The sequence below is a fragment of the Drosophila subpulchrella genome, chromosome 3R (genome assembly GCF_014743375.2).
Source record: "Drosophila subpulchrella strain 33 F10 #4 breed RU33 chromosome 3R, RU_Dsub_v1.1 Primary Assembly, whole genome shotgun sequence".
NCBI lineage: Eukaryota > Metazoa > Arthropoda > Insecta > Diptera > Drosophilidae > Drosophila > Drosophila subpulchrella.
Genome location: NC_050609.1, coordinates 9,225,655 through 9,249,522, shown reverse-complemented (window position 1 = coordinate 9,249,522; position 23,868 = coordinate 9,225,655). Strand labels below are relative to the sequence as shown.

Genomic DNA, 23,868 nt, shown 5'->3' with positions numbered 1-23,868 from the left:
TTCAAATTGGGTAATTTATACAGCCCTCTTGGACGAGAGTAAAACTCGCAAATAATGATTATTTTCGGTCCCTGGAAAGTTTTCTAGGAGCTTTAAAAATTGAACCACAAATGTCGCTCATAACATTTACGTCCTGAAATTTTTCTAAAAATTTTTCATTTTGTTCTTAGTCTTTATAATTTTAAAACTAGAGGCCTTTATAGAGAACATAGTGTTGAGGAATTAATTTTCTTTTTGAAAATAAAAATGATATTTAAATTTGAAATCAAATTGTAACCGTTATTCGGAACTCTTCCAAAGATGTGTTATAATTATTGGAGCAGCCAACGGGCACACCACCATGATTGAACGTAAGCAACCGTAAGCAAACGTAAGCAACCGTAAGTCAGTGAAAAATCGAGATACAAGATTTCCGCTCTTGCTCTCCGAAAAGAGAGAGCGTGATCGAGACAGCAGCCGCCGGGAAAGAGATGAAAAACATCGATGTTGGCGTGCCAAACATCGATTACCCATGCTTTGAAAACATCGATGACAGATGTTAACATCGATGTTTCTCCACCTCTAATTCGAAAACCCACGAAACTTATTTATAACCCGGTGAAATACAATTTGGACCCATTCTGGAGACAGGGGAATCAGCATGAGTGGAAAGCGGATTGTTTGCCTCCTGGCCAGTGTCCTGATCCTGGGAAGCCTGCAAGTGGCGGCGGCAACCGAAACGGACAACAAAACGAGTGAATTCGTAGCCACCAAGGAATGGCAGGTGATTGCGGAAGGTAAGGGCTGGCCGGTTGAACTCTCCGATGACGTGTACTAAGTGGGGTTTCCTCATTTCAGGTCAAGGCATTCCCAAGGGACTCCACGTCCGCATCAACATGCAGACCGGACTCAAGGAAGCCAAACTATTGGACGAAAGCGAACGTGGCACAGCTCTACAGAGTCAACCGGGAGACCAGAAGGCTCAGGATCAGGATGACAACGAACCCCTGGCCCTGGACTACAAGCCGGACATCATCGAGGAGTCACTGCGTCGGGTCAAGGAGCAGAAGAAGAGCTATGCGGAGCTGCGCAAGGCCTACAAGGAGTTCCAGAAGAACTTCCGCACAGACGGAGAGCTGATAGTCCAGCTGATTGATCAATACCGGAACTTCAGCAAGACGCCGCAGGAGTCAGAGATGCGCTCCAAGCTGGACTGCCTGGAGAACCTGGAGTACCTGCTGCACCAGATCGACAATGCCCTGATGTTTATCGATAATGGGGGACTGGACGACGTCCTCCTGCCCATTGTGGTTAACGATACGAACACCTCCCTAAGGGTCTCGGCCATGCGGGTGTTGGGCTCCCTGGCGAGCAATAATCCCAAGGCGCAGATAAAGGTGTTCGAGAAGAACTTTGGCTCCCATCTGGCCCAGATCCTAACCAGCTCTGGCAATGCTGCAGAGGTCTCTGCTGCACTTCACGCCTTTGGAGCACTGTTGCGGAAGTTTCCGCTAGCCCAGCAACGAGTGCTCTCCACTTCGGGCACACAGGCACTGATTAAGGTTATGCAAAGTCCAGACGTGGAGCTCCGGAGCAAGGCCAAAGTGGTGACCCTCATCAGTGACCTGGTGCTGGAGAAGCGGTCAGTGCTGGAGGCCAGCAAAGATGCACCCGAAGCGGCCTCCACGATGGCGCAATATGTGCTCCTGGAGTTCGAGCCGTGGCTGCAATCGCAGGGCTACTGTGCTGCGGTGGACAGTGTCCTGACCAAGGACTTCCTGCATCTCTTAGAGCAACCCGAGGTGGTGGAACAGTTTGCCACTGCCTTGGAAACCACCGAGGATCTGTGCATTACCTCCTGGTCGCAAAGTTCGGGTCTTAGGCATGCCCTGCTCACCGTTCGCAACCGATATGCCAACACCAAGGACGAGTACCGATTGGAGGTGTCCCAGATCTTGGCCAAACTGTGCGAAAGATTGTTCAACAAGCCCAAACACACCGAACTGTAATGCTAGCCAATTTACTAAGTAAAAGTTGTAGTTAATTGTAAGCTGAGTTTGAATGTAATTCGTAGCCAAACAATACACCCTTCATGTTCAGGTTAAGCAAATATGATAACTAAGTAGCCAAGTACTTGTGATGCGAAAATAATGCTCCTTTTGCGAAAAGTGTACACTTTGTCATTAATATAAGAAAGCTACTTATATGTATGATTTCTTTCTGCAAGTTAGATTCGATAAAAAAACTTAATTTATTTTTACAGAGGCTGGAGAATAGGTATGCCAATTCTAAACTAAGATCTCGTTTATAAGATTTTCGGTAATAAAAAAGTCATCTTTCCATAGCTCTAAATTGCTTCCTTATGTTAAAGATATATTAATTAGTTAATTTTTTTATTCTGAATAACTTTGAGTAAGCTAACATAGAACATAGGTCTTTCTTTTAATTAAATTTTTTTTAATACTTATCTGAGAATCTATTTCTTTCTTTTAATAACTTACAGAGTTGAGACTCCAAAGTAGACTGTCTGGACAACTTGGAGTATCTACTTTACCCGATAAATAATCACCTGATTCCCAGTGTTCTCTAAATAAAGTTGTTTCTGTGTACATAAATATTTAAAATAAAAAAGCAATATTCAATTAATAATTGTTCTGAAAACATTCATAATGGTTATAACAAAACTTAAAACATATGTTTTTCCATTCCCTCTAAACATTGTACAATAAAAGATATAATCCCAAAACAAGAAAAGAAAATGTATTTTCAATTAGAAAATCACATTAGGATTTCCAACCCCTTGTAGAACTTAAGACCCATTTAAAGCCCGATAAGGCGGGCATAATCGACCAGGCCATAAAGTAAGTCAAAAGTGTCGGAAGGAAAGCAAAAAGCGAAGAAAGCATGCCCCAAAAAACCACTCGAAGTTTGCATGTAACCGAAGGAAGCTAAGGAAGAACAAGGAAAGCCTGGCACGAAACTGTACAGGAAGAGAAAGGACTTCGGAGCGGGAGAGTGCAATTATGTGCCGGCGACGTCCAGGGCGGGAATTACAGCAATTAACGGCAGTCACATGCAAATGCAATGTCACTGGAGCCGAGTCACGAAGGTGGACGGGTCAGGTGGAATGGAAGGAGGAGAGCCTGGAAGGGAGACCGGCTAGGACGCCGCCTTGGTTCCCATGGCTACTCCTCACAATGTAAACAGAGAGAGGCTCCAAGAGAGAAAGAGAGAGCGCTGTCCAAGGAGAGAGAGAGAGAAAGGGGCTGCAAAGCCGGCTCAGTGGAGCACAACGAAGAGAGGCACTGCTCCTGGCCTGGAATCCACTCGTACTCATCAATTCCAGCTGGGGCGCGTGCGCTGTGGCAGCAAGCTGTTGTTGTTGTCATAGCACTGCCGCCGCCGCTTTCCGTTTCTTCTTGCTTCTTTCCAGTCGAAACGCTTGACGAGTGATGTGGAAACATTTTCAACACAAGTAAAAGCTGGCGTCCAGAGAGGCTTCCACCGTTTAGCCACAGCAGGGGTAAAAATAATAGGAGATTAACTAAACCCTACCAAATCACCAAAATCCAACTAACAGTATTTATTAGTATTTATTTTATTAAATTTTGTTGAAAGTCTGTTCAACGTATTTTCAGTTTAGGAAGTTTATTGAATGCAAACCCTTTTTGGTCTTCTTTAGTTTTCAAGAACAAATTTATTAAAAGTACCTTTTTTTAAAGCTCTTCCTGTTTGAAAAGTTGTATGACTACTAGATTTTTTTTAAATAGTACATTACCCAGTTCTCAGCAAGAAACTTAGAAACAATAATTTTTTATTCTATTATTAAAAGGCGGTATCCTGAACTATAGCATCTTATTGCTTAGCTTTTTCAAAACTTTTCAAAATTGAACTAGTTTTTTGACCCGGCCTGTAGGCATGTGTGCATGCATGATAGTGAGCACAAGTCCAACGCACACCGGCTTTACAGGCTGTTGCTGCTTTTATTGCTGTCGGTTGTTAGGGGGCGCGACTTTGGCAACATTATGGAAAATCAGTTTGTGTTTGGATCGCGATGCGAGGAGCTCGTTCAGCGCTGCGGAGTACTAAATAAAACCGTTTTTGGCCAACTTTGTTCTTTGTCCATTGCAATCACAATCATAACAATGAAGTGTTAAATTTAGTGCATCTGAAAACAACCCCAAAAAGGATCAAGTGCGTGTTTGAAAAGGATAAATACAGTGAAACTCAAAATAATAATGGCAGATTGTCTAAAACTTCAAAATAATGAGTCATTTGAAAAATGGTTGGCAGTAATGAAAGTGACAGGAAGTCCATAAAGATATTGAACAGTTTAGTTGGGAATTCATTTGCATTGAAAAATAACTTCAGTAAGCATTCGCATGTTTCAGAAAAATGTTTAAAAAAAGTTTAGAGGATATGACATTTAATAATAATTTCAAAAAACTCCTTCATTTAGATTGTTATTATAGAAACGAAGTCAAAGTATTATAAAGGTTTACAAATTGTGAAACATACTCGTACTAGTTGATACGTCGAATATATTATTGAGATTTATTGGGTACCCTTACTTTATCTAGTTTTATTGACATCTTTTAATCATTACCGGATTCAATAACTTGTGGCCAATTAAACTTCCCATATGCTATAAATAAGTCAACACTTTTTTCGAATGAAAAAACCCCAGGGAAAACAAGTTCACAGTCCGCGGCCCAAGCGAATATTGGAAAATGTAACCGTTTTTACACAGGTGAATGACTTTTTTGTGCGCTTCCGCGGGCTTCCGGTCAAAAAAGCGTTTTCATTTTCGCCATCGGCCAACGGCCAGCGGCTGATTTGTATGCAAATGTTTGTCTGTCCCCTCAAACCTCCGGATTCAACCATCAACATCAACAACCACCCCAATGCAACACGCCTCTCACCCCCCACACTTTCCCCACCCACCTGCTGTGGTATGCCATAAATCCTGGCCAGGAGGAAGCTCCTTTGGCCCGTGTAAACGGCGTTTGAAATTCTTCCACTAGTTCAAAAATACCGGAACCAAGGAAACAAAAACAAAAACATTCCCACTGTTGTTGTCTTTATACCCTTTGGAGTTATAAAGGTATTGTAGTTTGATAATAAATTGGATTCTAGTAAATAGGATCATTTCGTACCATAAATAGTATATAGATATTATTTAGAAATACACGTACTTGATATATTTTCACGATCTATGACTAATCTTAAAAAAATCAGATCTAATTCTATTCAAGATACAATCTCTAAGAACTTGAAAGAGAATCATTAAATCACAGTTTTTTAATGTCTTTAAACCTTCGTTGATAGGGTACTTGATGCTTCGGTCTTTAAAAGGTAACATCCCCTTTTTGCCTGTGTTATTCTTGGAGTTTCTGGTGGAATAAAATGCCGCCAATTCCGTTGGTGACAACAGTGTGGCAACCGACCAAGCGACCCGACTCCAAACTCCCAACTTGGAGGTGACATGTGTGCGACATTTGCCCCACAACCAGAAGACAATAGAAAAAGGAAGCAGGCGGGGTGGAAGAATATGCTAAAGATGAGGAACAACTTTCAGTTGCTAGAAGGTTGGAAGGTGGGGAGTGCTAATGTTCCAGTTGCTTTGGTTTCTGTGCCAAAGTGTTTTGTCTATCTAATAATCTTGTAATAATCTAGAAGACTCTGGTTCCCCCTTGCCCTCACCATTATCCATTTCAAATTGCCATTTTGCCAATTACAGAGCTAAACAAAGGAAAAGTTGCACATAAATTCAATTTGAGAACGTTTATGGCACATCAGAGATGAACTTAAATTTATTGCTAAAATAAAAGACTGTCTGCAATAACTTAACTTTAAGAAGAAAATACAAACCGGTTAAAGACTGTTAAAAATTGAATATGGAAAGTGTGAAGGAGTTTCAAGTGAAGTGACTGATTTTAAAGTGATAATCAATAACGATTACTTTATAATTTGTGTGAAAGTGTTATGTCTCTCTGAGAAGCTAAGGAACTATCAATTTACTTGATTACTGATCCTACCATATTGCTGTACAAAATGTGGATAAATCTTCATTGGATATGCTACGTGTTCTGCGCTCTCTGCTGCCTGAATACTGGTGAGTTCTTAAAAACTATTTCTTTAAAGAAATCTTTTTGGTAAGTAAAGTCTTGAGGACATAATACATTTCAATAGAGCATGCCAGTAATTACAGCCCCTTAGCAATGGTATGGTTATTGACTTGGAGTCTTGGTTAAGTAACTGCAGATCCAAGTGTTGTCTTTGATAATCGAAAACAAACAAAGCAATTAACCGCATGTAACCCTCGAAAAGTAAAACTTAAAAATAGTGAAATTCCTAGCGAGACTCGATAAATTAATGAGGAAAGTCAGCCAAGAAAACAAACGTAGACGTCAACGTCGTTCTGGTCCAACGATTTATGACGGATAAAACTTTTTACGTGACTTACTTGGGTTTTGCCAACTCCCGAACCAATCTACGTAAAAAACCCCCCTTGGAGCAGCTGTCAAATGGTTTGCCTTTTCTGGATATGGATACGCAGGCCGATTGTGGTCATGAGTTGCTCCAGTTTCAAGTTCCATTTAGTGCATTAATTTCGGTTCATTACATTGTCATACTTGAGTGATATCGTTAGTCTGCCCGGGCAAAGAATGTATCACTGCGGCATGCCGACAATTCTTTAATGGCTCTGTCACAGTTCAAGTTCTTCCCTAACGGGTTTTGCCATAACCCCCATATGGATACATATACCTAGCTTGACCTGAGCCACAATAATTGATTGCGAAATACTTATGTCGATGCTTACGATGTTTAACCAGACAGAACTCGCATAGAGCGGAGCCACAAGTTGCTGCCGAATCGGAATCCCAAAAATAAACCCCTATACCTTATGCCAAAGTCAGTGGCCCAGACCGAGGAGTTTGTCGTTTCGTTGGCGTTTTTCATGAAAATCACCAAGCTGAACGGGCACTTTTTCTCTTTTTGGGCTTTCATGGTGTTGTTTTATCAAAAGAAACCAAAACAAACCGAAATGAAAATTTGTTTTCTGAACTTTTTGATTGTTGAAACTTTTCCCCGCCATATTCATATGCACATCCAGGTATTTGGCCAAATTTGTTCAGCCGCCAACTCACTTTCATTTGTCTTACACTCCCCGACTTGGCAAAAATAAAAATAAAAATAGAACTTATGTAATCTTTAGGTGGGTTTGGGTTTGGTCTTTAATCTCTACTTTATTTGTGTAAAGTTTCGCGGATTTACGCTTGACGTATTTGCACCTTATGGATGAGGTTTGGAATCCGATGACTCTAATTAGTCTTGGTTTTTAGATAAAGAGGATTGCATACATGGATTCGCTACTAGTTTGTAGGATAGTTGGGTAATCGAAATGTGTTTAATCTTTGGCGGGATTCCAGTGCGTAGTCCCGACTTCAATTTGCGATTTCAAAACTTTCCATTTTCTCCAGAAAGTAGTGCATGTAGTTTCTTAACATACGTGAGCTATCAGCACACATCTGAGAGATTTTGTAATAAATCCGGAGCAATTAGACTAATTTCCAAAACACTTTTAAGTGTCGAAGAAAGTCCACGAACAGAGATCTTCATTGCCATGTGCATTGCCCAATGTCACAACAATTAACCTACAACACAGATCTTGAAAACGAGTAGAAGATTTCACTCTGCCATATCTCCTCTGTAGGCCTCGTGGAGAAAATCCCGCCGGAGATGACTGGCGACCCAGAGTCAGGGTCATTGCAAACCGTTTATAATCCAACTACCGTTTACCAGAACAAAATTTAAAAAAAAACAAACAGAAATTATACTGTTAGCACATAATAAGAACTTGTTCTTCAGGTGGTCAAGGGATTGGAGGTAAAAACCGGAACATTTCAAGGGAAATACTTGTAAGACTTTATAATTGCGTTGCCCAAAAAAGGTGTTATGTCATGCTCTCATGGGAGTTAAGTAATTATACCAATTTACCCGCTATATATACTGTAAAATAGGTTCACACAATTGAGCCAGTCGTCAAGTAAAAGTTCATAAATTAGTCATAAAAGTACCAACTTTCTTCGATTATTTTTCGTATAATCTTGAACCAATTTACATACAAGGAGGGCAAGCGTTTGCAACAATTTGCATGGCCATCCCAAGTTTAACCATTGCACACTAACACAATTAGATATCAGAGCTTGTCCGGAAACGCAAATCAGCTGCGAAGCCCCCAAAGAGGAGTCGAGGGATGTTCCATGTGGGCAGTTACCCACATGGATACCTACTTGGACCCACGGTGGTTGGTCTTCGCCGCTGCAGCTGTGGCCGAAAATTGCAGCACTCGGTATGAACGGAAGCTTAGTAGAGCGTATCGGAGGTACGAGCAAACATGTCTGGCGATTCGGACAGGTGGCTCACTGGAACACAAACACTGGACCATCCACTGCTCTCTGTGGTGGCTTCCTCTGCCTGTCGCTGCAATTTACTTTTAATTTGCAATTATCAGGACGGACCGAAAGTAAGCCTGAAAGGGAGAGAGTCCAATTTGTAGAGCCATGCTTAAAAAGTGTATTCTGTTGACTACTTTGTAGGCCAAAGATACCGTAGGATAGAAACGGGTCTCAGCTGTTTACTTAAAAAATGATATATATATATTTTCTTAACTAAGATAACAAACGTTTTTTAATCCTCCCTTTCTAGCCAGTTTTGGAGCTATTCTGGACTCACGTTGCTATCTCGAGGGTGGAGGTTCCGCGGAAAGTTTCCTGGCTACTGAGGATCTGGCAGTGGGCTCTATAATCGGCAAGTTAAGGATAAACGGGAACCCCAATGCCGAGACAGGGGACATTAATCTTTCGCTGAGAGAAAAGAATGCTCCAGTAGAGATTCATTCGGGGACCAAGGAGCTAGCCCTATCGGTGGAACTCGACAAGGAGGGTGTTAGAGGTCCCTCGTCTATCTATGTGAATGTCATTTGCATACGACGACATTCCACGGATCCGGTAAGAATTTGTATGATAACAATTATAACATAAAATGTCTAGTCTGCGGCAGTCAATTGGGATATAATGATATTATCATTAAGGCTAAGATGTGTGTGTATTTAAATAAGGTCAAGTAGTGTTGGTTCAGAAAGTTCCCTTCTTAAGAAAAGGGAATGGATGGATGGGAATGAGTTAAGGCTAGCATAATAGAAATCAATATAAAACGTCAGAGGTGGTGGCTAAGCACTTGTCGATCAGCTTAACGCCGCAATTAATCAGAAGTTCTGGTCAGTGGCCCACATCGACCACATTTCCTTAAAGTTCTTCCTGTCGGCCACTTTCCAACCGCATTCCGAACCTTCGAGGGACCCTTTCGTGCAATGGGCAACCAATTAACCTATATAGCGTAAGTTGCCACCTTCTTGAATCCTCATTCCTCAGGCAGTGCGTGTTCCCTGGGGGCCAGCTAAGCTTGTTAAATTTCGGTAAACACGATTCAATGCTCCCGGCTTTGCGGCTATTCGAGGAACTCTATAAACAATTGAAAACTTTTGCCAGACAATGAACGCCCATTTCAATTTTAGAATCAACAAAACGCTAGCTGCAACTACAACAGCAACTATTGGCGCTACTGCATCTGAAAGCCAAGGAGCTGCCGAAGGAGGAGCACCTGGCAGTCAGCCCCTTGTGGCGCCTGTGGTTAGCCCCAGCTTGGTGGCCATAAATTAGCCATTAAGGCTTCCGTTTGCGGGTAGAAATCTAGGCGTGGGGAATCGGAGGAATCGGGGATGGCCTGGTTTGGGTGGCGGGGTCTGCTAAACATGCAAATGTATGCAGGACATTCGGCGGCGTGCTTGGGCTTTGAACTCCTGGGAGGTCAGTGACCAGCACATATAAGGTGTTCGTCTTGAAGTGCACACATTCGAAAAATTGGTTAGGCTACACTTAAAAAAAAAAAGGATATAAGACGATAAAACGGCATAACACTACAAATATTTATAAGTTATAGGCAGAACTAACCACAACAGTAAAAAAAATATTACATTCGACTCTTTAAAATTTTTGGTTAAATAGGAAACGAATTTTTATTTTTTCTGAGTGCTGGGATTTGCTCACCCAATATTTCCCGTTCCCATTTCCTCCACAGAGTTTCGTTATTCCCGTGAATGTGCGAGTAACCGATGTGAATGACAATGCCCCCGAGTGGATCGGAACACCGTACACTCTGACCCTTTCGGAGGTGACAGTGCCGGGAACCAGAATCCTGCAGGGCGCCCGTGCCGAGGATGCCGACCAACCGGGTCCCTTTTCCACGGTGGAGTATCAGGTGCTGCCAGGACCTTACTCGGAATATGTGCAGTTCCTCAATCCCCTCGAAGGCACGCTAGTGCTAAAGAAAGCTCTCGACTACGAGCAGCTGCAGAATTTCACCGTGAAGCTGAGGGCACAAGATCAGGGAACACCACCACGTCACTCGGACACGCTGCTCCGGGTGGTCATCACGGATGCGGATGACCAGAACCCAAAGTTCCAGCGGGAGTCCTACAGTGCAGAGATACCAGTGGATGGCAGGCCAGGAGAGCTGCGCATGCGACCGGAGCCACTGAAGGCGGTGGACCAGGACGAGGGCATCTGTGCGCCCATCCAGTACACAATAGTCCAATCGCAGGACGCGAAATACTTTCGCATCCATCCGCACAATGGAGCGATTAGTTTGCTGACCCCCATTGGATATGCCGATGTGGCCAATGGCGCCACTCTGGTGGTGAAGGCCACGCAGATCGACAATCCCGATCGCTATGCTCTAACCACTGTCCAGTTAACGCGACCTGGTAGTCACAGTGATCTTAGCACTCTGGCCTTCGTCCAGAAGAGATTCGTAATGCGCATTCGCGAGGATACAGCGGTGGGCAATCGGATTCTGGCTCTGCCCACCAATAAGCCCGGTAAACATCTTAAGTACATCATTCCCGATCCGGTGAACTCGCAGTTCTTCAGCGTGGGATCGCTGGGAGAACTGGTCCTGGCCAAACCACTTGACTACGAGAAGATGACGAAGCATGAATTCCAGGTGCTAGCCACCGATGGAATGACCAACAGCACCGCAGAACTCACGCTGGACGTAATTGACGTCAATGACTGGGAACCTCGGTTCCGGGAAACGCATTATGAATTTATGGTTCCCAAGAGTGTAAGTATTCTATAAGTTTTCATATGTTTTCAACTTGATCCTACCTTCATTTATTTCATCCATCCAGCAGTCCTTACAATCCCGCGTGGATTCCTTCGAGGGCGTGCTTATCGGCAAAGTGGAGGCTGCTGACGGAGATCGCAACGATAAACTGGAACTCTCGCTGCGTGGCCAGCATGCCGGCTTATTCGAGATTGATGCCACCGGAAACATCTACATGCGGCCGGAGCAGCTACAGAGCCTTAATGAATCCACGGTCCATCTGATAGCCATCGCAACGGACACGGGGGTGCCTCCAAGGAGCACCTCAGTTCCCGTAAGCGTGACCATGGAGGGGCTCACCCTTGCTCAATCCGGTTGGAACAGCAACATGCTGGGCATGTTCGGCATGATCATGGGTCTCTTCCTGATGATCATAGTGGCGCTCAGCTGCTACATTGTGCGATCCAAAAAGCAGGGCAAGAGTGCCTCCAGTGGATTGGGTCTCGGTCGGAATCGGGTGCACAGTCAGGCGCATAGCAGTGTGTCATCGGCCAATCTGGTTACCCACGAGAAGTTGGCGGGAAATGGCAACGGCAACGGAGCGAGTGTGACCAGCGGTGGGGTCTCTGTGCTGCACATGAAGCACGGCGGCAATATCACCATGGCCAATCCGATTAACAACGGCCTGCATCATGTGGCCAGTGGAGCCAGTAGTAGCATGGCCCTCGGAAGTTCCGCCGCCTTGTTGGAGCGGGAGCGGGAACGAGAAAGAGAGCGGGATCGGGAGCGTCAGCGGGAGAGCTATGCGGCCACAGTGCGCAGTAAGTGGCAGTCAATCTGTATTTTCCCCAAGGATGCAAGTCGTTCACGCTAAGTTTGAGCCAAATTGAAAATATAAAAACATAAAAATTAAATAAATTTTGAGCCGGATTTGCATCCCTGATCTTTCCCAACTTTTTGCCCCAATCTCACCCGAAACATTCACTATTAAAAGTCTTCTTGCCAGGCATAGTTTCGCGAGCCTCCGCCAACGGCCAGCTTTTCGAGGAGGATGAGATCGAGCACGACTCCCTGCAGACGGAGAACAATAATCGCAAAGTAGCAGCCACGGGAGTGGCTAGTGGCGGAGTCACCACCATCACCACCACTTCGGCCAATGCGGGCTCTAATCTTCTGTCCGCCACCGATGCCATGGGTTCCTCGGAGAACAACTTGACGGTCTACTTTTAGAACTGCGGGAGCCAGCTCCTCCCGGAGAGCTTGTAAATATCGCTGCTAAGTCAGTTTAGGATTAGGTTTAGTCCCCAGCACACGTGTATGTACATTGAGTAGACCAAATATAGCATTGTAAACAGACCCAGCACACGATCTAGGCTAAGTCCAAGCGATTTCCATTGTAAAGTTTTGCTTCCCAGATTTTAAGTGGATCCGTCCAATAAAGTTTTCGACATTCAAGCATGTTGGCCCCTTCCATGCAAACAGTTTTCCTTACGAATCTCGTTGTTTATATTGTTGACACTTAAGTACTACTTCGATTCTGGTGATCTTCACAACTTTGGCATGGACAAAACAAAAATAATTAAAATAAAACGGTTGGCAGAATTAGAACAGATAGTAGTAGGTAGGTAGTAAGTAGGTTGTTACATTTAAATGTCGGGTAAAAAAGATTAAAATGGGGCGGAAAGGTCTTAGTTGGAAAACACTATAGCTCCAATATGAATCTAGTATTGAAGCCATAGTTCCTTAAGCATAATCGCCTGGAATTATTTTTTAGTTTTTTTTTTAAGAAAAGAATAAGTCAACCACTAAGGATAAAATGCTTTTTTAATGGCATGTCTTCAGACTGCTTCTATCTGGGCCTGCCTTTACCTGCCATTTCGTTTCGTCTTTCTCTTGAGCAGGTTAAAGTCTCCATACTGAATGTGATTGTCGGTCAGGAATGGCACATAAAAGGCACGCAACACCTTGTGCGACTTTTCCGGAATAAGAAAGGGTAGGCTCTTCATCACCGACCACTCCTTGGATCGTTTTGAATAGTTGGGTTCCAGAGCCGTATATTTGCCCTCATCGAAATCGACGAGGAAATCGCAACGGTCATAGTCGAAGTACATGTGTTCGTTTTCCTGGTTGAGATCGTTGAAGTACGGGTGCACCACTGTCGTGGCGTTTTGGCCTCTATCATAGTACGCGGGCAGCATGCCCCGGAACTCGGATTTCAGGAAACGCAGACGGAAATTCTTGGCGGGAAAGAAGAAGCTTCCCGGGTAGCGGTGCCAGTCCTTGCCAATGCACACATTATAGATCACATCTGGGTCGTATTGCGGTGTGGCCTTAAATTGGTTAAGTTCTAGCATCAAATCCATCGGGGCGTGGTAGTTCCTGTAGAGGGCAAATACCCGGGAAAGCCCAAGCAATGTGCTGGTCACCATTACCAGGATGGCTATGAACATGCTGTGGTCCAGATAATGAACTCCCGACTTAATTTTAAACACCAGCGATTTGATGCGAAAGAAGATGCGCTGATACACATCCACGGTGATAGCTCCACAAAGCGAGATCAAAGGGTATACAGGGAACAAGAAGCGCTCCTCCTTATGCGGTTGGGCAAAAAAGACGAGAAGCCACAGGTAGAGGGGAGCCAGCGATATGTAGTGGGGGAAATTCAGCGTCGACTTCGACTTGGCTGGCACAATCAGATAGTCCATGACCAGCATGATGGGTAGTTGTAAGGCCAGAAGCTAATCAGGAAAACATAGTTGTAAAGGGAGTTTTAACGAGATATGAGATAACTACTCACCCAAATAATATTAAAGTTAAGGAAACCATTGATTATGTAGTAACTCAGTGGTTCGGTGCCAAAAATGTTTGGTCCATGGCTGGTGAACACATTGTACCACACAATATTTAGAGGAGCAAATGTCAGTTTGCCAAAGTAACTGGTGTCAATGGCAATCATGGGAATGGCCACCGTGGCACCAGATATCAGAGTCCACTGAACAAATGTCTTCCAGTCTCGCTGCCTTAGGAGCATTTCCAGGACCAGCGGAATGCCAATAAGCGCAGCAAAAGGCCAACCCAGTAGAGCGGATATGGCCGTCAGGAATATGGCAAAACAATAGTTTTGCTGCCACCAGGCGGCCAGAGCAGCACATCCAAAGTACATGGAAAAGGAGGAGGGCAGTAGAGCCGTACTAGACACGAACATGCCCACACTAAAGAGTTGGAAAATCAGCCACAGACGACCGATGTGTATTCCAAACTCCTGGCAAATGGACCTGAAATGGTACTGTTGTTATTATACATTCCTGTTGGGATTGGTATCTTGGACTTACTTGTACATATATCGCTCCATTACGGCGCAGGCGAAGCCCAACATACATCGCACCATGTAGAAGATGAGAATGGGACTGGGATTGAACATCTTTTGGTAAAAGTAGCCAGGCACGCCCTGCAGCAATAGGTAGGTGTAGGATCGGAGTCCAAACTGAGGGCTGTACTCCCACGTCTGCAGTCCGTGGCCGTTGATGATGTAGTGGAGGGGTTCCCAGTAGTTGAAGGTTTCGTCACAGTCTGCGATGTAGGCCCAAATGGCGCTGCACAACCTGGCACTCACGAAGGTTTTGAAGGCGGTCTGGACACTGGGCATAATGGGACTGGGCATGCCCTTCTCCTGGCTTCCCGTCGCGGATGGCTTGCTGTGGATGAGGGCGATTAGTTGGAATCAGTGTACATGGGCACCCACTTACCGCTTCTTGGTGTCCTTTTCCTTCTTTTTGCCGGCAGGTGCACCGTCTTTGCTCCTGTTGTTGCTGCCATTCAGGCCCGGTCGTTTGGGCGGCTTCTTCGACAGAATCTGGTTCTCCGCCTTGTTGGCTATGTAGCGAGCCCGCGCAGCCGGAGGCGCCATAGTCCGGACTTTGTGGGAAAATTGCCGGCGAAAAACTTGCAAATTATGTGGCACGTTATTCTCTCCTTTTTTTTGTTTGTTTTTGTTTTTTTTTTTGTTTTTTAACACAAAAACGTAAGAAAACGTAAGGTGTCGGCAAAACGTAAGTGTCAGTAAAAAAGGGAGACAGCCTCAGCGTAAGTGTCAGTAAAAAAGGGAGATGGAAGATGCGAACGTAAGTGTCAACAAAACGTAAGCGTCAGTAAAAAAGGGAGATAGCCTCAGCGTAAGTGTCAGTAAAAAAGCGAGATGGAAGATGAGGAAAATCAGCCGGAGGCGCCATAATCCGGATTTTGTGGGAAAATTGCCGGCGAAAAACTTGCGTATATTATGTGGCGAATGCTATCGATAGCATGGCAGTTATCGGATGCGTGCTCGTGAGTCAGCTGGGGTATTCTTGCAAGTACGTCTGTTATCGATATACCGAAATGTAAGTAAACGTATTTTCAAACTCTCAGGATCCGGGTCACCATTATATATGGGCATTTCCAGGGGTCGCGAACGTACGTTCGTACGCAATTAGTGCAAATAATAGCATAGCATTTTGTTAGCTCTTAGTTTAGTGTAAGTGATGGGATTTATTGAGCTATAATTTTCATAATATTGGCAAAAACATGCGGTGGCGAACGTACACAAAATGGAAGTCGACTTTGGCTTAATCTAGTAAAATGCAAATATCCGCGAATTGGGACGGAATATTCTAAAGCAATAACTTTACTTTTAAAATGGATTCATGTAGCTTTCATTCGAGTCTGTTCCCAAGGAAATATCTCGATTTGTTTTTTTTTTATTGAATTAAGTTCCGGTCGCGAACGTACGATTTTTCCATGTTGATTTATTAACAGTTAATTGAAAATTTGTTTGCCCTCTTGGATTTTTATCTTCTTATTAGATTGCAATAAAGAAAATTGGTGGATAAAGTTCAAACAAATCATATGTTTTCCTTGCGAAATAATTAATCATAAAAATGCATTTAAAAGTAGCTAAAAATGAAAAAAAGTGAATTTTTTCAGTTTTCAGGGAAATTTCTTCAACAAAACAAATGAAATATGCTTTGGTTCCACTGTATTATGAAAATATGGCCATTGATTTGTGAAAATACGCAAAAAATTCGATGATTTTGAAGATTTTTTTGTTTGTAAGTAGGGTTACATATGTACTAGCTAAAATAAAAGTGGTTACGCCCACAATGCGGATGGTTTTTAAAATTTCGGTACATTTATAAAATAAGTAGCTATTTTTGTTGCCGCAACTGTATGTCATCCAGAGCTCAAATAAAAATATAAACAACTTTCAAATTTATACATTTAATAAGCAAAGTTGACGAAGAAAAAATATCCAAAGACAAAGAAGAAAAACATGTTACGCTGAATTCCGAATTGGCAGGTAATGAACAATAACAATACACACTGAAAAAAACAACATTGCAAAAGTGTTAAGTTTATTTAGTTTAATTTACTTACCAATAAGAGTGCAAGTAAACATGGCAAAGGTTGTACTGCAGTAAGGTTGCAGCATAACTCCCATTAAGTTTGTGGCTGCGATGATTCCCAGTCGTCCAAGAGACATGCAAAAGCTTACTGCCTTAGATCTGATCGTAAATACAAATTAATTAGAATCTATTAAAACGGCTTAGTATTTACCTCAAGTGTGTTGGAACTAAATCAACGATAGCTCCTATCATAATGGAAATCGAGAGCCCAGGTAAAAGAATGTAAAGACAAAACAAGACAAGAACTCCCGTGGGATTTTCCATAATGTGCAGGAGAACCCCACTTAACACTGCAACTGAAAGGGCAGCTAAGAGCACATTCTTTCGACCCAAGGGATTAAGTATCACTCCTTGAATGGAGAATCCAACTAAAAATGCAATGCCTACAATAAGGTTATTGATATAGGTTTTGCTCGATATGGGATCAGTGCAGTCCTGAAACAGTAAAATATATAAATATTATAAGAAGAAATTGAGTTTCAAAAATTAAAAATGTTTACCAAGGTTTCTGTTACATTCGGTTTTTCTACGGGTACACTTAGAATTTCGCATACTGTAGAGTAATTATTTTCGGCACCTGAAGAGCGGTTAACGATTTCTGGAAACCAAAGTTGCATGCCGTTTGAACTAAAAAAAAACGATATATAATTAAACGTTGGTAGAAATCCCACAAGATTACCTGAAAAACATTCCAAATAATGCCAGATTACATAGAATAAAATTAAACCCATGGGGCTTATGGAAAAGAGGAATTGTTGCTTTACATATTTTGGATAATATACCACATCCTTGGCTTTCGGCCAACAAATTTTCGACAGCTAGATCTTCTGATTTCAGTGTAAATTCATCACAGTTAAGGACTTGATGTATTGACTTTCCCCGGTTAAATTTGCTAATCCATGCAACAGCTTCTATTGCCTCTTTGTTCTTATCTTGTGATAGTAACAGTTTCGGGCTCTCAGGATAATATAAAAGTATCAATCCGCCAATGAGTCCTGGTAGTAGACTAACTAGCAATATTAAACGCCATGGCCGAAATACAAAATCGCCAATGGTGATAGCCCAGTTTGATGAGAGTACAAGCCAAGCAGTTGCTGAAAGGTTAAGAAACTTAAGTGCATTGTTTATTATTAATTATTAACAAGCATGCCTACCTGGTACATATATTGCCGTAACGCTAACAAACATTGTTGAGTAGTTAATCGCCACAGCTCGATGTCGGGGTATATTGAATTCACTTAGATATGCATAAAGTGCTGCTGATACTGCGCCGACACTGTATTAATATTACAATTGAATGTGAGAATTACATCATTACAACAACATAATAGTCATGAGTAGAAATGGTAATATTAAAGATAGATAGTACTTTTTAAACTCACCTGATTCCAACAAGAAGGTTTATGATGTTGAAAAGCCAAACGCTTGTAACGAACATTAGAATAAACTGCAGGGCATTGCTAGCGAAATTACCATAAAGTAAAACTTTCCGTCGCCCTATATCGTCGCTGATGTATCCCCATATATAGGTCGATAGAAAAATACCTGTGCAAATATGAGATAATTCCATTGTTTGGTCTTAAATACTTAAATCTTGACTCACCTGTAACACTAGCCGCCATCATCACACCCTTTTCAGCCTGTGTCGTTTCGAACTCACAATGCGATGCGATCACGATAATACTCATGGCTTGTTGGGCTGCAACAGATGTAATTGTCAAGAGTCCGCTGACAAGCAGGAGTATCCATTGCGTTTTCCCATAACCTGGTATTCAAAAATTTCGTGTAGTATCACGAGATTGGCAAGCGAGATTTAAATAATTTACCGATCTTCTCCAATATCGTGTCGTAGTCCCATTCATTGGGACCGAGGGTATTGCTCTCCAGCGAGCTGTGCATCTTGACGTTCCCAAGATATTTGGCGACTGGTCAGTCAGTAAGTGCAACACTTGCTTTTAAGCATTGTATTCAAATACCCCGTGTAGAATACTTGAGCGACATGTGAACCGCAAACCAGTTTTGAGAAAAAGGCATTAGCGGTTTTATTTCAACTAAACATTTTACTGAGAGATCTTACGCACATCAATGAATTGGATTTTATATGAAAACTGGTTGAGAGTGAACCTAAATATGCTCTGTTTTTATATTTAAAGCGCTATGGGGATGGATTATTTTATCTTCGCATCTCAACTTGAGCGCACTAGAGTACTTTGATTTACAAAATGTTAGTAAAGATAAATTAACTAAATTAATTAAACAGATCCGAACCGAGTCTATGGTGAATTCCTATTGTTGTCTTTCGGCCGGTTTTATTTAGGTAGTGGCATTCTCTTTTTAAGAACAAGGTAATAAATAACAATAAACTGCGTTGTTATAAAATTTAAGGCATTAGAAAATGGTAAAATATATTTCCCCATGCAAAAAATCGTTGCTTAATTTAAAACATTTATTGAAATGGTACATAAATTACTAACTAACTAACCTACTTAACCTATTATGGCAAATCTCAAATGGGCAACAGCAACGTCAGGCTCGCACAAACTGCAAATACAAATATTTACTATCGAAAGCACATTAAATACTTGACTATACTCACCAAGAACAAATCCAGAGAAGACTCCAAAAGTGAGAGAGCAGTACGACTCTAGAAGAATTCCGATGATATTACTCCCAAAAACGCTGCCCGTACGACCCAGCATCAGGCAAATGCAGACCGCTTTTCCCCGAAGGTGAGTGGGTACCAGATCGACGACTGCCCCACTCAGAATCGACACACAAAGTCCCGGCAATACCAGATATAAGCAGAAGCAAACCACAATCACGACTTCGTCTTTGATAAATATTAATGCGACTGCACAAGCTCCGGCTAACGTTAAGCCAATTGAAATTGAGGCCTTGCGACCAATTGTTTTTAAAACAAATCCCATCAGTATGTAGCCTACAATTAAGGCCGATCCATAGGTAATGGTGTCTATATAACTCTTTGTGTTTATATGGTCGACGCAAATCTGCATGGAAATGGATGAAAAACAAAGGGTTGGGTATTAAACATAGCCTACTTATTAGCTGCCAACAGATTCCATTACTATCCAGATTATTTACCTTATTGGTTGCATTGGCTTGCATCTGATCTATTGATGCATCAATAACTTGGCAAACTGTCATTGAATCCTCAGCTTCATTTGAACCCAAGCGATTTTGTATTTCAGGATACCAAAGACCCATTCCCGAAGAACTGTTAAGGAGTTGTTATTTTAATTATTTAAAAAACAAAAATGGTTATGCAAATCACTCACCTGAAAAATAGCCCACACATTATGGTACAGCTAATAACAAAGTTTACCAAGTAAGGTCTTTTTAATAGCGGCAAGGTTTCCTTCCACATTTTCTTGATTGTGGTGAACCTAAAGTACATTTTTTGTTTTTAGCTGATTATTTGACCAGCAATATAAACTTACGCTGACTTAGAAATAAGTAAAACATTTTCTCCATCCGAATGGACATCTGTTTTTAACTTATGAACCTTGAATTCGTGCAAGTGTTTGCCGGAATTCGTTACAGCAATCCAATCGACGGCAGCAAAAGCCTCTTCAGTTTTATGCAGGGATATTAGGATCTTAGGACTTTCAGGAAGGGACCACAACAAGATGGTTCCCACGACACCGGGCAGCAAGTAAAAAATTGTCAGCAATCGCCAAGGACGGAATGAAAAGTCCTCCGTCACACTTACACTCCAATCCATTGATAGGATCATCCACGCAGTAGCTATAAGGTTCCAATTGAAGACTTAAATAATCTTAGAACGGTTAGGTTGTATTACCTGGGACATAAACCGTTGATATTCCCACAAAAAGACTAGCATAATTAATAGCGATGGGTCTATGACGAGGAGTAAAGAATTCACCAAGGTACGCATAGGTTGTTGATGATGCTCCCGCAATGCTGTATTGATATCAATAATTTTTTTTATTATTGGAAAAGTTTTCCTATAATTAACTAATTATTTTTTTTTATTATATTTTGTTTGATATTAAGGTAAAGCGGCTCATTTGGGTTAAGGCCGGTACGGAACCAGCTTACAGCCCTTACAAATAATAATAAATCACTTCCCCTGATAACTTACTATTTGACTAAGTTTTAAATTACTTTGTTTGTTTTACTTAAGCACTTACAAAAATCCAACTCCGAAACGGATAAAGACGTAAAACCAGTAACTCGGAATTACTGTAGAGCATAACGACAGCACGTTTCCGGCGATCGTAGTATAGATCAATACTGGCCTTCGACCAATAGTGTCACTTAGGTAGCCCCAAAAGTAGGAAGAGCAGAAAATGCCTGCAAAATAGTTAATGCCCACGTGAAATATACAACCAAGAAAACGTGAAAGATAAAGTTTTATTCATGCTGATTACAATAATTTATGAAATGCGAAATGGGAGACGCAAAAACTGCTAACTCACCGATAAAACTGGCAGCACTCATGATCGCTTTATCCATTGAATTCGTGTTGAAATCACACTGGGAAACAATCGTGATGTAGGACATGCCCATGGTCTCGTTTATGACCATCATAAGCAGAAGTCCTGCCGCAAAAAGGACGATCCACTGAACTCGCCCGAATCCTTGGATATATTAAGTAAGAAAACACGATTTTAATAACATTATACGTTTTCTAGGACATTTGCACTACCGATTATTTGAAGCACTTCCTCATATTCGTGGCCAGCATTGGGACCTCCGCCCACCGATTTAGGCTTCGCCTCAACATCTTGGGCTGATTCCGAACTCATTTTGATCTCTTGGATTTACTTTTTAGATTTCTGGCATTCCCGAACCTGCGACAAACTAAAACTGATGAAGATACCGGGGTTGATGTGGGTATAAAAGCAGTGGCAGATTTTGATTCGTGTGATAGAGGACGCCCCCAGAGGTTGGGTTATCAGACAGAACAATAAAGATAATTGAGGGTCTTGATGATATTCTGTTTATTTATCAAATGTGTATCACTCATTTGCTACGACTGGAATCTTTAAAATGGAAGATTCCCCTCACCCACCGGAACTGTCTAGTTTATAACGTTTTTTCAATTCATTAGAGCAAATAATGCAAAGGTTGGCTTCATTCGCCACCAGGTGCTATCATAAATTCGCATGTAATGACACAGTGCAACAAATTTAGGGAAAATTTTTCAATTTTCAATTATCATTCTTAGGTCTTGATAGTCCCATATAAATATTTTTAATACATCATTATCTAAAAATATACAGTTACTCACAGTGTTATGCCTTTACGTTAATATTTCCATAGGGGAGAAAAAATTCAAAAAAGAAAAGAACATAAAAAAATGGTTATCTTGCCTATGAAATAAATTTACAACTTACTAGCATTATAAAAGTTATTTTAAAACATTTAGGCAACATCCCAAGGTAAACACTAGTTTTGTTAAAGAGTGATACTCTTGGGACTATAATTCTTGACGAATGCAATTAATTTTAAGCTTACTTACAGTAGCAACAGATATTTAACAAAAAATATTATGTTTATTTGTTTACCCTCTAATGTTTATGATAATTAAATGTGTGAAAACGGAATGCCACTTGGGGCTTACAGACATAAATCCCGTGCCACATGTCGACATACATGTTTACTTGTGGGGAAGTTTACGTACGGGACTGCACCTTGAAGCGACCCTATTGACACCCACATAAGGCTTGCTTCACGGAGCTCGTTGAATATATATAAAATTGAAATGTTAAACGGTCTAATAGGATCGTTCTAAGAAGACTTAATATTATTAAATTGATGCCCACAAGACATACTTTAAAACTTTTGATTAAAATTTAATTAAGACCTTTTTAAACTATATAAACTACAAGAGGATATGTTAAAATTTATCGTCGAATTTTAAAAAATAAAGACCTTTTCTATACACGGGAGTTAGTACTGATCTTTTCACTTCAGAGAAAAATTAAGCACTAAGTAAATTTACATATAATATCAAAAGATTTGAATTCTGAAAAGCAAGTGTCACATGAAAACAGGTTCCGAAATAGAACAAATTGAAATGCTCAATGTTTAAGCAATACACCTTGAAACAAGAAATAGGTTGTTGATTTTCTGACAGCTTTTAAACATCTTTAAAATACTTTAAACCACATTATTATCAAACCCCTAAACCAAACCAAAATCGATACAGTTTTACGTTCGAACTAATAAAATATCACTACAATATTTTTTCGATATGTGTCGATTTTGTGTGAAATAAGGCTAATTATTAGACTAAGTTAAATTTAAAAAATGTAAATTGTTCAAATATACGAGTGTCCACTGTTTTATATCGATAAGATTACGTGGACGTATCGCTTTGGGCCTATCGATAGGCTGTTGACACGTCCAGTTTATTTATTTACAATTTGTCCAAAACCAAAATTAGTTGCGATTTATGGCTGATTTTCAAGAACAGCTGCGTCAATATCGCCTTCAAAAAAGAAGGAAGGAAACGGTGGACAACTTCAAGGACAAATTGCGCAGGTTCTGGATGTTGGGGACCGGAGCTAACAAAGATACAACGATAGAGGTACAACAGGTAAGAAAATTAAACATATTGTATTTAACATTCTTAAACCAATTTGTGCACATAGGTACCAACTAAACCTGATGTTACATCGGAAAACTCACAGGATGAGGCTGGAACCTCCAGTGAAAATGAACTGTTGCCAGAGGAGAGCCCCTCCAGGGCCACATATCATCACCACAGGGAAAACAACGTCCTGAAGTACACCCTCTGGGCTGTCTATCTTCTGTTCTGGATCACTCTCTATGTGATTGCCATAAAGCTGAGCTTTGGCTTAGTTTTTCTTATGTTTTCCGCACTTTTTGGCATCTACTTTAATACCCGAACGGAGCCAAAGAAACGGAACGAGATGAGCGCCTATAGTGTCTTTAACAAAAATTGTGAGAGTATAGATGGCACATTGAAAGCCGAGCAGTTCGAACGGGAAATCCGCTATGGATCGGGAAGTGTACGATAGCACTATTTAAAGGGCTCTATTTTTTACTGTAATATAGGCAATATAACAAAATATTACCTACCCAGCCACTTATTGTAATTGTTTGGCTGTCTAGGAACCAACATATAAAGTTTCTCATTTTAGTTACTATTAACTATTTTAACTCGGTGTATATGCCTTAAACGTTTTCAATAATAACTTGAAAATCCCTATTCAATGAGTCATTTCCAATTTCCATATATTACCCAAGGAAAATTCTATATTCAGTTCTA

General features: G+C 41.4%; 6 protein-coding genes across 10 annotated transcripts; 3 read left to right on the top strand and 3 right to left on the bottom strand.

Moving 5' to 3' along the window:
• Positions 1–544: 544 nt before the first annotated feature.
• On the top strand, positions 545–2,621 carry LOC119547257 (nucleotide exchange factor Sil1). 2 transcript variants are annotated; one of them, XM_037854040.1, is made up of 3 exons: positions 545–776; positions 838–1,984; positions 2,483–2,621. In XM_037854040.1, exons 1-3 carry the CDS (start codon positions 641–643, stop codon positions 2,499–2,501), a joined length of 1,302 nt encoding a protein of 433 aa, XP_037709968.1. In that variant the 5' UTR covers positions 545–640; the 3' UTR covers positions 2,502–2,621. The 2 variants fall into 2 exon arrangements, with proteins under 2 accessions (XP_037709968.1, XP_037709976.1); XM_037854048.1 differs by having other exon boundaries at positions 546–776; positions 838–2,621.
• Positions 2,622–4,039: 1,418 nt separating this feature from the next.
• Positions 4,040–12,384, top strand: LOC119547228 (protocadherin beta-7). 3 transcript variants are annotated; one of them, XM_037854012.1, is made up of 6 exons: positions 4,040–4,173; positions 5,720–6,094; positions 8,692–8,993; positions 10,123–11,166; positions 11,237–11,969; positions 12,155–12,384. In XM_037854012.1, the coding sequence occupies exons 2-6, from the start codon at positions 6,034–6,036 to the stop codon at positions 12,376–12,378; spliced, it is 2,364 nt and encodes a 787-aa protein (XP_037709940.1). In that variant the 5' UTR covers positions 4,040–4,173; positions 5,720–6,033; the 3' UTR covers positions 12,379–12,384. The 3 variants fall into 3 exon arrangements, with proteins under 3 accessions (XP_037709940.1, XP_037709920.1, XP_037709930.1); XM_037853992.1 differs by having other exon boundaries at positions 11,234–11,969; XM_037854002.1 differs by having other exon boundaries at positions 4,052–4,199; positions 11,234–11,969.
• A 114-nt stretch (positions 12,385–12,498) lies between these two features.
• LOC119547240 (alpha-1,2-mannosyltransferase ALG9) lies at positions 12,499–15,216 on the bottom strand. Of its 2 annotated transcripts, XM_037854022.1 has the most exons (5): positions 14,895–15,216; positions 14,481–14,843; positions 13,946–14,423; positions 13,018–13,886; positions 12,499–12,701 (listed from the first exon to the last, which is right to left on the bottom strand). In XM_037854022.1, exons 1-5 carry the CDS (start codon positions 15,053–15,055, stop codon positions 12,668–12,670), a joined length of 1,905 nt encoding a protein of 634 aa, XP_037709950.1. In that variant the 5' UTR covers positions 15,056–15,216; the 3' UTR covers positions 12,499–12,667. The 2 variants fall into 2 exon arrangements, with proteins under 2 accessions (XP_037709950.1, XP_037709957.1); XM_037854029.1 differs by having other exon boundaries at positions 12,637–13,886; positions 14,895–15,214.
• Positions 15,217–16,385: 1,169 nt separating this feature from the next.
• Positions 16,386–18,540, bottom strand: LOC119552108 (synaptic vesicle glycoprotein 2B). The gene is made up of 9 exons (XM_037861897.1): positions 18,413–18,540; positions 18,190–18,351; positions 17,969–18,131; positions 17,741–17,862; positions 17,266–17,680; positions 17,087–17,213; positions 16,738–17,021; positions 16,558–16,685; positions 16,386–16,503 (listed from the first exon to the last, which is right to left on the bottom strand). The coding sequence occupies exons 1-9, from the start codon at positions 18,483–18,485 to the stop codon at positions 16,457–16,459; spliced, it is 1,521 nt and encodes a 506-aa protein (XP_037717825.1). The 5' UTR covers positions 18,486–18,540; the 3' UTR covers positions 16,386–16,456.
• A 502-nt stretch (positions 18,541–19,042) lies between these two features.
• Positions 19,043–21,376, bottom strand: LOC119555341 (synaptic vesicle glycoprotein 2B). Its single transcript, XM_037866681.1, has 9 exons — positions 21,277–21,376; positions 21,047–21,208; positions 20,759–20,921; positions 20,407–20,528; positions 20,045–20,351; positions 19,883–19,990; positions 19,689–19,821; positions 19,183–19,594; positions 19,043–19,127 (listed from the first exon to the last, which is right to left on the bottom strand). The coding sequence occupies exons 1-9, from the start codon at positions 21,374–21,376 to the stop codon at positions 19,093–19,095; spliced, it is 1,542 nt and encodes a 513-aa protein (XP_037722609.1). The 3' UTR covers positions 19,043–19,092.
• A 1,576-nt stretch (positions 21,377–22,952) lies between these two features.
• Positions 22,953–23,808, top strand: LOC119546710. Its single transcript, XM_037853199.1, has 2 exons — positions 22,953–23,172; positions 23,228–23,808. Exons 1-2 carry the CDS (start codon positions 23,029–23,031, stop codon positions 23,615–23,617), a joined length of 534 nt encoding a protein of 177 aa, XP_037709127.1. The 5' UTR covers positions 22,953–23,028; the 3' UTR covers positions 23,618–23,808.
• Positions 23,809–23,868: the final 60 nt, after the last annotated feature.

What these genes read in the sequence shown, in the direction of transcription:
- LOC119546710 (XM_037853199.1), top strand. Translation starts at nt 23,029, where the DNA reads ATGGCTGATTTTCAAGAACAGCTGCGTCAATATCGCCTTCAAAAAAGA. An exon ending in CAACGATAGAGGTACAACAG is followed by an intron (nt 23,173 to 23,227) that starts GTAAGAAAATTA and finishes TTGTGCACATAG; the next exon opens with GTACCAACTAAACCTGATGT.
- LOC119547257 (XM_037854040.1), top strand. Translation starts at nt 641, where the DNA reads ATGAGTGGAAAGCGGATTGTTTGCCTCCTGGCCAGTGTCCTGATCCTG. An exon ending in ATGGCAGGTGATTGCGGAAG is followed by an intron (nt 777 to 837) that starts GTAAGGGCTGGC and finishes TCCTCATTTCAG; the next exon opens with GTCAAGGCATTCCCAAGGGA.
- LOC119555341 (XM_037866681.1), bottom strand. Translation starts at nt 21,376, where the DNA reads ATGAGTTCGGAATCAGCCCAAGATGTTGAGGCGAAGCCTAAATCGGTG. An exon ending in GGAAGTGCTTCAAATAATCG is followed by an intron (nt 21,209 to 21,276) that starts GTAGTGCAAATG and finishes AATATATCCAAG; the next exon opens with GATTCGGGCGAGTTCAGTGG. An exon ending in CTTCTCTGGATTTGTTCTTG is followed by an intron (nt 19,128 to 19,182) that starts GTGAGTATAGTC and finishes TTGTATTTGCAG; the next exon opens with TTTGTGCGAGCCTGACGTTG.
- LOC119547240 (XM_037854022.1), bottom strand. Translation starts at nt 15,055, where the DNA reads ATGGCGCCTCCGGCTGCGCGGGCTCGCTACATAGCCAACAAGGCGGAG. An exon ending in TTAACTTTAATATTATTTGG is followed by an intron (nt 13,887 to 13,945) that starts GTGAGTAGTTAT and finishes TTTCCTGATTAG; the next exon opens with CTTCTGGCCTTACAACTACC. An exon ending in AAGACGAAACGAAATGGCAG is followed by an intron (nt 12,702 to 13,017) that starts GTAAAGGCAGGC and finishes TCCATGCCAAAG; the next exon opens with TTGTGAAGATCACCAGAATC.
- LOC119552108 (XM_037861897.1), bottom strand. Translation starts at nt 18,485, where the DNA reads ATGCACAGCTCGCTGGAGAGCAATACCCTCGGTCCCAATGAATGGGAC. An exon ending in CACGATATTGGAGAAGATCG is followed by an intron (nt 18,352 to 18,412) that starts GTAAATTATTTA and finishes TTTGAATACCAG; the next exon opens with GTTATGGGAAAACGCAATGG. An exon ending in GTTTACTTGCACTCTTATTG is followed by an intron (nt 16,504 to 16,557) that starts GTAAGTAAATTA and finishes TGTTTTTTTCAG; the next exon opens with TGTGTATTGTTATTGTTCAT.
- LOC119547228 (XM_037853992.1), top strand. Translation starts at nt 6,034, where the DNA reads ATGTGGATAAATCTTCATTGGATATGCTACGTGTTCTGCGCTCTCTGC. An exon ending in TCTCTGCTGCCTGAATACTG is followed by an intron (nt 6,095 to 8,691) that starts GTGAGTTCTTAA and finishes CTCCCTTTCTAG; the next exon opens with CCAGTTTTGGAGCTATTCTG. An exon ending in CTATGCGGCCACAGTGCGCA is followed by an intron (nt 11,970 to 12,154) that starts GTAAGTGGCAGT and finishes TCTTCTTGCCAG; the next exon opens with GCATAGTTTCGCGAGCCTCC.